The sequence below is a fragment of the Pinus tabuliformis genome, chromosome J (genome assembly GCF_031772625.1).
Source record: "Pinus tabuliformis cultivar Carrire ecotype Pingquan chromosome J, CPIR1, whole genome shotgun sequence".
In the NCBI taxonomy this organism is placed as follows: domain Eukaryota; kingdom Viridiplantae; phylum Streptophyta; class Pinopsida; order Pinales; family Pinaceae; genus Pinus; species Pinus tabuliformis.
The window spans coordinates 339,778,259-339,788,858 of NC_142295.1; the positions used below are offsets into that span (position 1 = coordinate 339,778,259).

General features: G+C 34.1%; 1 protein-coding gene across 1 annotated transcript; it reads left to right on the forward strand.

Annotated features, from left to right (window-relative positions):
• The first annotated feature begins 800 nt into the window (after positions 1 to 800).
• Positions 801 to 9,769, forward strand: LOC149227128 (putative LRR receptor-like serine/threonine-protein kinase At1g56130). The gene is made up of 8 exons (XM_089380415.1): positions 801 to 927; positions 5,487 to 5,863; positions 6,508 to 6,706; positions 7,092 to 7,480; positions 8,060 to 8,270; positions 8,367 to 8,604; positions 8,805 to 8,955; positions 9,049 to 9,769. The coding sequence occupies exons 1-8, from the start codon at positions 801 to 803 to the stop codon at positions 9,358 to 9,360; spliced, it is 2,004 nt and encodes a 667-aa protein (XP_089236541.1). The 3' UTR covers positions 9,361 to 9,769.
• Positions 9,770 to 10,600: the final 831 nt, after the last annotated feature.

Here is a 10,600-nt window from a genome sequence, read left to right on the forward strand (position 1 = left end):
GACCATCACCCCAGTTTCCAGATACACTTCTATCTAGTCAGTTATATCCCTAACAATTTAGATGGGGTGGCAGATTCACCAGATGGACATCAAGACAACATTCTTGAATGGAGTGATAGAGGAGGAGGTGTACATAGAACAACCAGAGGGTTTTGAGACTCATGAGAGGCACACTCATGTGTAGACTAAAAAAATATCTATACAAGCTCAAACAGGCTCCCAGGGCATGGTACAGTCGGATTGACAACTACTTGCAGCAGATGGGATTCGTCAAGAGTGACACATATCCCAACCTTTACCATTTGTTGGTAGAGGTTGAGGCACTCATCCTAGTGTTGTATGTGGATGATCTCTTCTTGACAGGGTCATTAGGGCTCATAGAGGACTGCAACAGGAACGTGGAAACAAAGTTTGATATGAAGGATTTGGGGTTGATGCACTATTTCCTAGGATTGAAAGTGTGGTAGAAGAATGGGGAGATCTTCATTGGCCAAGGAAGATATGCTACAAATAGTATGAAGAGATTCAAAATGTAGGATTGTAGACCCATGTCTACGCCCATGATCACCAACTAGAAGAAAATAGATGCATCAAATGACAAGGATGTTGACCCCACCTTGTTTAGACAACTCATCGGTTCTCTCATGTATATGTCCAACACTAGGCCAGATATTTTCTTTGCGGTCAATACCTTAGTCAGTTTATGGTGGAACCGAAGAGGGTACATTGGACAACGACGAGGCACATTTTGAGGTATGTGCACGACACAATAGAGTATGGGTTGAAATATACCTGAGGGGATGACGTCACACTATGTGGGTTCACAGATGCATATTGAGAAGGAAGTTCAGTGGATAGAAAAAGTACCTTTGGGTACTGCTTCAGTATTGGATCAGGGATGTTTTCTTGGTGCAGAAGGAAGCAGAAGTCAGTAGTACTGAGATCTGTAGAAACAAAGTATATGGTAGTGAGCATAGATACATGTGAAGCTATATGGCTTCGGAAGCTATTGGTAAGCTTATTCAGGAAGAGGATGGAAGCGACCAATGTCTACAATGATAATCAGAGTTGCATCAAGCTCTCTGAGAATCTAGTGTTTAATGACAGTCGAAACACATAGATATTTGATGTCATTTCATCAGAGATTGTGTGCCGCGTGGAGCGGTCCAGCTACAGTATGTTTCCATAGATGAGCAGGTTGCAAATATACTTATGAAAGCTCGAGGGAGAGTTAAGTTCATCTATTTCAGAGAACAGATGGGTATGGTGGAGAACCCATTTCAGTAGCAAGGACATAGTATTTTGGATGCTTCTTAGTTGCAGTTGTTGCAGTAGCAACAACAACAATTGAGAGGGAGTTGCAGTGCATATGCAAAGTTGGCAGCAATATAGCAATGTCAACAGCATCAAAGATGCAACATTAGAGTTGTGTAGTGGTTGGTGGGCAATGACAAATAATCATAGTGGCCAAACATCAACAATGTATAGAGGATGATGTAGAGATAGGGTGTTGTAGCAGTACGACACTAGAACACCTTCCTCACTAAGAGAGAGTGTTAGTTTTTGTAGCATTGGATGGTGTTTTAGTCTTGAGACTTTTTGGAGAGGTTAAAAAACAAGAGTTCTTCAAAACCCATAAATCATTTCTGGAAATTCCACTTAGAGATGGATCAATTAAATTAATTCACCATAATTAAAAATTTCCTAAGTCTAACTTAGGAAAAATGGTTGATTAATAGTAACTAATTGAGAAATGTGAGAATTCTCTAGAAACTCACACGGATCGACTTGGAGATGATCTCAACCATCGATTAAGTTTTAATCGTGGTCGTTGGAGTCCCAACTGGAGATTATAAGAAGATGTCAATGGGTAGATGGAGAATACACAAGTGCAAATACTCAATTTCCTAGGCAAGTCGAATTCCCAGTAGCAAGAATGAGTCAGCAATGGAGGTTGAGCCAGTGGGTGAGTAGTAGGTGGCATGAAAGGTCAGTAGTATCCGAAGGAAGATTTTCCAAGTCCAAAGAGTCAAATTGAGGAAGTGTGAGTATGCCCAGAGGGTTTGTGTAGGTAGTAGAAACAGTGCAGTTCAACCTCGATGGAGGGGTAGTTGATTTAGTAGCTAAAAGTCAGGATTTTGATCAGAAGGGCCAGTGAATAAGTTCCAGGGCCAGAGAGAAGTAGAGCTACAAATTTTAGGAGTTTCGAAAGGAAGTAGTAGCAAGGCCTGCGCAAGAACTACGCAGAGGTTGACAAAGAGGGAAGTGTGAATTGCCAAGGGGCCAATTTCTGGAGCTAAAATCAGTTGTGGGGTGAGGAAAAATCCTCAATAATTTTTCCCGTGATTCTCTTAGATTGGATTCCCAGTTTGGCATCCAAATTATTGTACTTAGATTTTCTGCTGCAAATAATAATATAAACCCTTAGTTGTTGCAACCGGTTTTCCCGCATTGAGCTTTTCCAGGGACTTCTGTCCAAAAATAACGATGTCATTTTTATGTGTGTGTGTGCTAGAATTTCTCAGTTTCCAACACTTTTATTTTCTGCGGTATTTTATGTGTGAACATTGTAGTGTGATTAATTCGTTGTTGCCATAGCAATACACTACATAATTAATTTTGCAGTTAGAAAAATTAATTTCAGTTGTTGCAATAGTTGAAATTTCACACTAAATGGGTAGGTAGAATTGATGATAGAAAAAGAACCAGTGGGAGTGCATTTTTCTAGGAGATTACCTTGTATCTTGGTCAAGCATAAAGTACTAATCAATTTCTCTTTCTATAATTGAAACTAAATACATAACAACAATAGACTTTTGTACCGAAGTTCTCGGGATGAAACAAAATTTGCATGTCATCAAAATGGAATATGATCAACCAATTGTCGTTTTTTGTGGCAACACTAGTGCAATCAATATATCAAAAACTCATGTCATGCACTAAAAAACAAAGCATATTTCAATCAAGTACCATTTCCTCAGAGAACAGGTCATTGAGAAAAATTTCAAGATGGAATATATTGGCACCAAAGAACAAATTGTTGACCTATTTACCAAGCCTCTTCCCAGAGAAACATTTGAATATCTCAGGCAAAAGTTAGGAGACATCTCTCCTTTATCTTAGTAAAGGAAGCACAAAATTAGGGGGAGCACCCTTTGCTATTGATTTCAAAGGGAAAGAGAATGCAGATAGGGGGGAGAAACTATTGAAAAAAGTAGATATCAAAGTATTACTATCAATTAAAAAGGGGATATTGTTGAAAATGGTTGTGATTGATGTTAAAGGATATCCTAATGAAAGAGGAAATTACATAGTCAAATAGCATATTTCGAGACCTTTCCGATGATATGTGACACACATCCTAACTCAACACAATTGAGGAGAAATTAACTTTTGAAGATATTCATTTATATATAGTTAATATCCTTTCTTTGCTCAAGCCGACCCTACACTGAACCCCAAGAACACTATAAATAAGTGTTATGTGGAGGAGCCTAGGCACTCATTTTCTCAAGCAATTCGATTATGTTTTTAGGTCAACAAAGGAATAGGTTTGACGTTCATACCTCATGAACCAAGTAAAGTAAATCCGAGTTGGTAGTGAAGCCAAATTGGAAGGGTTTTTGGTATAACTCTTGGGAGGGGTTCCTATTCTGTTTGAGGGATGTTGAGGCATGTTCAGGGTCTATTGAGGAGGTCAAAATCTGGTGTGAAGGAGGTCAAGCTCAGGGATTGTTGGACTAAGTTTTGTTAGACCGATTCTAGCTTGAGGCCAAGTTTTTGTCCTGGTTTGAGGCTAAGTTGCAATCCTAGTCAAAAGTCGAGTTGTAGTTCTGGTTTAGAGCCAAATTATAAGACATATTTTGGTTGGAGGTTGAGCTTTGTTGCAAACCAAGTTGCAATCCTTGTGGATGTTGAATTCTAATCTGAGTTGGGTACAAGCTACCAGGAGGGTAGACCTTCTTTTGAATAAGTTCTAAGCCTAAAAATTGTCTCTTTACAATAAAACAACTATAAGTTGGTGATTACAAAGTATCCGTGTCCTCACAACTGTTTGTAATAAATTGATGACTATTTGAAAAGCATTTCTTCTTCAAATTTGGATTTTCATTTTAATTACTTTGTTCAAGCATTGCCTTGATGATTGATTATGTGATGATATTTTATTTTCAAGATTAAAATTGATACACATACACACATAATGAATCAATGCTATTCACACCACATTTAAAAAAAAATAAAAATAAAACATGTTAATGAATTTATATCTATATAGAGATGTAAAATTTATTAAGAGCTAACATAGATCAATCTTAATCTAGATCTACGTATCAAGAGAAATTAGATATACTAGATCTATCAAGTATCAAGGGTAAACATTTCCTTAAATTTTGCACTCAAAAAGATGTTTCCTTCTTGCTAAATGTGGGTTCTCTAAAATGAATCTATATTGGCACCAACGGCTAAAGCACATCCACATTAGTTGGAAATGAATGAAAACTAAAATAGAGATTTGACAAGACAAGAAAAAACTGTTACATAAAAACCGCACTTGCAAAATTGTGTTTTGATATTAATAATGTAATATTTGAAATCTAATAAAAAATTAATTAGTGAATGATTTTATTATTTCTCACAATATATGTTAAACTTTATAATTAAAAAAAAAAAAAAAAAAAAAAAAAAAAAACATATGTATATATATATAGATTAGTATAATTTTATAATTTTAAGACTTTTTCTAAAAATTATATTATAAAATATTTTTAAAATGAAAAATTCATTTCAAAATAATTATATTTTATGAAAAAAGTAATTTATTTATGTAATATTAGAAGTGTTTCTACCTAAACTTTTTTTTCCCTTTTATTATTTATACATGTGATTAATGTGATTAAAATTGTGCAGTAAAGTTTATATGCACAAATTACCTATATTACTTGTACATATGATTAAAATTGTGCAGTGAAGTTTATATGCACAAATTACCTATCACCCTCATGAAATTTAAATATAAATAAATAAAATATAAACCTAACACAACAGTTACTATCCAAACATACTTACAACATTAACTCATTTTAAAACAATTCACATTTATAAAATAATTTAAAATACTTTCTTTAAGTAAAATTAACATTCATTAATATTTTTTTTTCAAAGTCTCTAACTCTGTGTTGCAAATTGTGCTTCCAAGTGTATAGTACATTTATCTTTCACCAGATATCAATTCCTATTTGGTTACCTTAGTTTTTCCTTTCCTATCTTCTTATATGACACTTGAATTTCATTTATCTTTCACCAAATATCAATTACTATTTGGTTACCTTAGTTTTTCCTTTCCTATCTTGTTTTACATAAACAGTTAGAAGTAACCTAATTACATTTTATCCTCCAGACATGTGTTCACCTTGGGTTTTTGACATATCACCCTAGTCTGGTTGGAAAAACGACCCACAAAACTCACATTTTGGCTCCTTCTACAGATTCTCGCTTTGCTATAAATTGTGGAGGCGGACAGAAGATTTTTGCTATCGGAGATGCTTTTGAGCCGGACAGCGAATCACTTGATAATACGTCATTTTATGTCAGCAATACACAGAAGTGGGGAGTGAGTTATGCTGGACGTTTTATGGACAGCAGTAATGTAACTTATACAGCAAGCAATCAGTCTCAATTTACAAAGACATTAAACTCAGAACTGTATCAGACAGCACGCTTATCTCCCAGCTCACTTCGATACTATGGTTTAGGGCTCGAGAATGGACCATATACAGTAAAACTACATTTTGCAGAGATACAGATTGAAAATTCTCATAGTTGGAAGAGTGTTGGAAGACGCGTTTTTGATGTTTATGTTCAGGTATGATTGATTTGATTTGATTTGTAAGTGTTATTGCTGCTCTCCCATAAAGAATGTTTTAATTTACGTTCACCATTGACATAAGGTTTTTAAAAGAAAATGTAGATTTGTGTTTATTTTTAGGATTTATTACATTTAAATTTTTATAATTGATTTTTGGAAATATCAAGTGTGGTTCATCATTTTTGTTTTAATTTTTGTTTTAATAATAAATTATATTAGCTAGTTCAAAATTTTGGTAATAAAATTTAAATGTGATGAATCATTATATTCAAATTTTTATTGTTGATTTTTAGTAATAGGCAGTATGGTTCATCATCTTTGCCTTAATAATGAACTACGCTTCATTACACTAATAAACCATATTAACTAATTTAAAATTTTGGTAATAAAAATTTAAATGTATTAAATAAAAAAAAAAACACAAAATAATTCTAATCGCAAAAACCCCAATTCAAAAAATATAACTCTGTATTTTTCCCTCAAGCAATAATCTAATCTAATGTATTTGGATTAAAAATACCATTCTAACCGTGAAAATGTATGCTTTTCTTTCCTCCTGTTAGTGCCTACGTTGTTTATAGCATAACTAAATGGTATAAATATTATGTACGTTGATAATATTATGTATGTTGATATTGTAGGGGCAGAAAGTATTAACAGATTTTGACATCCGAAAGGAGGCAGGGGGCTCAAATATAGGTGTTGTTAAATCTTTCAACACGACCAATGTGACAGCAAACTTCCTCGAAATTCATTTATTCTGGGCTGGAAAAGGAACTTGCTGTATTCCAGCCCAAGGAACCTATGGACCATTAGTATCAGCTATAAGTGTTACGCCAGGTGATGATAAAAGATACTGTTTCGTTAAATTAAAAGAATTTAATTTCTTTCGATCTAAAACAGCACTTATATATTTGCTTTTTTGTATCAGCACATAATGTGTTTATAGTAATCTTGGATAACAGTTTCTCCTATGCATTTTTGCCCCTTTTTGGACAAATCTATGTATACGAATACATGCTGAACATGTATCATTTTATTAGAAAAAAAATAAAAATAAAAATAAAAATATGTAAATAGAACAGTTTTCTAGCATGGATGCCTATAATGAACTAGGCCAAAGATGGTTGCACTAAAAGGTTTTCTATATTAACTTTCAAATTAATTTTCAATTATGAAACTGTAAATGCTTTGTCACTTTCAGCTGATTTTAAAATGTGTGTAGAATTCAATCCAAAGAAGAAGAGTAAGACAGGAATGGTGATTGGAATCACAACTGGGATCGTTGCGGCTTTGATATGCATAATTTTGTTTTCTCTCCTTTGGAGGAGGGGGTTCAAAAGCCCCCAGCAGCAGATGTTGAGGAAGACAAAGGTGTTGACAAAAGATTCGAGGACTCGTGCGGGGATAGTTGTCCTAACATTTTATGGTTTAAAAGTTGCAACAAGGATTGGCAAGTTTTTCCGTTTTAATGATGATTTCTTTTTTTTGTCAGCGATAAACGATATCCGTTCAAAACTGAAAATTTTCAGCTATGCGGATATGAAAACTGCAACAGGAGATTTTGCTAAAGAGAACCAGTTAGGTGAGGGAGGATATGGTGTAGTTTATAAGGTAGGTTAATATTCTTTTCATCTTTTGCGTTAGAAATAGTAATTATTCTTGTATGCATATTGTGTTAGAAATAGTAATTATTCTTGTATGCATATTATGTATGAAGAGTTGAGTTAAGTTAAGAAAAGCAAGAGTCTAATATTAGTTAAGTCTAGTGTGAGTTTCCATGTAGTTAACCAAAAAAAGTGAAGTCTTTAAAATTTGTATAATTCCAAAAAAATGAAGTCCTTAAAATTTGTATAATTCCATATTAGTAAATTTGATGTTTAAGTTGGGTCATTGTAATGAGAAGCAAGAAAACCAACAGCAGCTTGGTAGATGTAATGTTGAATAAGTTTATGTTTAATAAAGTAATTGAGGTTACATTTTTATGTGTATTTTGTGCTTTCCTCCTCAACCTTTCAATATATTGCACTATAGACTTTGTCAATTATAAGTGAATCCTATAAACAGTTACCTTTCTTACTGTATTATTTGTCTTTTCTCTTAAATTTGTCTGACTACTGCCATTATGTATTGTTTTGTCTTTTCTCTTAAATTAGTCTCACTAACGCCATTCTAAATTGTGGCACCAAATAGGGCACCCTTTCAGATGGTGAAATGGTGGCAGTGAAGCAACTCTCTTCTGAATCTAGACAAGGGAAACGCGAGTTCACAAATGAAGTTGCTGTAATATCTGAACTGCAACATAGGAACCTTGTAAAGTTGCATGGATGTTGTCTAGAAGCAGATGATCCGCTCTTGGTCTATGAGTACTTGGAGAACAAGAGTCTCGATAAAGCTTTATTAAGTAATTATATATATAAAAGTTTTCTAGTTGTCCTGAATTGAAAATTTCAAATTTTACTAATCCACACCAAATACACTGGCGTCATGTATGTTGCAGGTAATAACAAATCTCACATAAAATTGGATTGGCCTACTCGATACAATATCTGTATTGGCACCGCCCGTGGACTCACTTACCTTCACGAGGAGGCCAGTACTCGGATAATTCATAGAGATATCAAAGCCAGTAACATTCTGTTGGATGACTCTTTAAACCCTAAGATATCAGATTTTGGCTTGGCTAGGTTATATGATGAGAATAAAACTCACATTAGCACCAAAGTTGCTGGCACCATGTAAGATGATCCAGAAACTTAAATTTTGGTTTCCTAACTACTATGAGAAATTATATATGTTCCCCATTCAACCGTTAGAAAATACAATTTTTGTTTTCGAAGAAGCAAGCTGCTACTATAGTAATATAACCTATGGTTACTACAGTAACATAATCTAGAGAAAATAACGTAATCTCTGTCTTTCATATTTATGTTTGAAGCGGTTATCTGTCTCCGGAGTATGCTATGCGAGGCCATCTTACGGAAAAGGCAGATGTGTTCAGCTTCGGGGTAGTTGCTTTGGAACTTGTGAGCGGTCGGAGCAACACAGATCCAAGCTTGCCAGAAAGCATGGTCTATCTTCTCGAATGGGTGTGTACAGTCTAACTTCTAACATGTAATCCAGGTATTTTAATGTTTAGCTATTACTAACTGCCTACTTCTCAATATCGCATTGCATTGCAGACCTGGCATCTTTATGAGAAAGAAAGGCTGCTTGAATTGATGGATACTGAGATAGAATCAACATGCTCAAAAGAAGAAGTCCTCAGAGTGATTCATGTAGCCCTTCTTTGCACCCAAGCTGTTCCTACAATGCGTCCATCGATGTCTCGAGTGGTAGCAATGCTGACTGGTGATGTAGAGATCATTCCTGCTGCTTCTCGTCCTGCTTACATTAAAGATTTGCAATATAACGCTGCCATTGCCGGAAGTGGCAGTACACCTGTCGTAGCAACACCACCATTGTACAACAGCGTAGAGAGCTCATCAATTTAAGCCATGACAGCTTGGCCTTGTCTTCAGAAGATGGAGAATGTATCTCCATCAAAGATTGATAGTGATAGAAAAGAAGGCCGATGAGAGCTGACTCGAGCATTAAGATTATGAAACGTCAGACTGTTTGCTGGGAATTGTCTTTCATAGCTTTAAAGCTCATGACATTTCATTCTGTTATTAGTTTAAGCTTCCATTTTGCTACATAGTTGTTAGGGTTTCGTCTATTACGTGAGTGTGTTACATGATATGAGACTTCCACTACATATATTATATCCGAAAACCATGCTCTCCCTTCAAAGATTTGGTCATGTTTGGAATCATCTATATTTTTCAAAACTTAGACATGTATATGCAGAAATGAGAGATCAATTCTGCATGAAAAGATTATAATATCTCACTTTAAAATGAATTTGATGTTCGTTTTCAATGTGGAAACTCGCACTTTCTCACCACTTGTCCCTTCAGGGCAATCCGCATGAGTAAATGGAAAAAGTGAGATAGGGAAATCAATGGCGAACAATGCTTAGGAATGGATAAACATTGAATGAGAGACTATGCTGAGTTGAGATTTTAAAAAATTGCACACCAAAATAGAAGCAAAATTTTAGCGTCATCAGTGAAAAAGAAACATTAATCTATTTATTTTTTACTCTTTGCGGCTATATGATATCATTGTTAATTTAAGTCTTCATTTATCTTAGGTAATTCAATGCATGGAATAAGTGAGATAGGGAAATCAATGGCGAACAATGGTTAGGAATGGATAAACATTGAATGAGAGACGATCATGACGGCTGAGTTCAGATTTTAAAAATCTGCACACCAATTAGAAGCAAAATTTTAGTCTCAGTGAAAAAGCTTCATAGTTATTGTCTAAAAACATCAATCTCTATATTTTGACTTTTGCTGCTCTATGAAGTCATTGTTAATTTAAGTCTTCATTGCCTTTGTTTAATCATTAAATTAGGGTTATTTCAATTTTTTTTAATTAAAAAAAAATATTTATATATAATTATAATAATTAATAAATTTATTCATAATTTAATTTTAAAAAATAATCTATATTATAACTGTCTCTATATATGGTATTAATGGTATTAAGTATTTAGTTTTGGTTTGATTCTTTATTAGTTTGTTTTTGACTAAAAATTTATGTCACTTATACATATTTTAATATTGGGAATTCATTTTTTATTATTATTTAAATTTATTTATTTGTAATGTGATTGGCTGAGGTCTT

Bases quoted from the DNA above. Each gene is read 5' to 3' on its own strand.
- LOC149227128 (XM_089380415.1), top strand. From the start codon at position 801: ATGACGTCACACTATGTGGGTTCACAGATGCATATTGAGAAGGAAGTT. The intron at 8,605-8,804 runs GTAAGATGATCC...TTATGTTTGAAG, and splicing joins ACCAAAGTTGCTGGCACCAT to CGGTTATCTGTCTCCGGAGT. The intron at 8,956-9,048 runs GTGTGTACAGTC...ATTGCATTGCAG, and splicing joins TGGTCTATCTTCTCGAATGG to ACCTGGCATCTTTATGAGAA.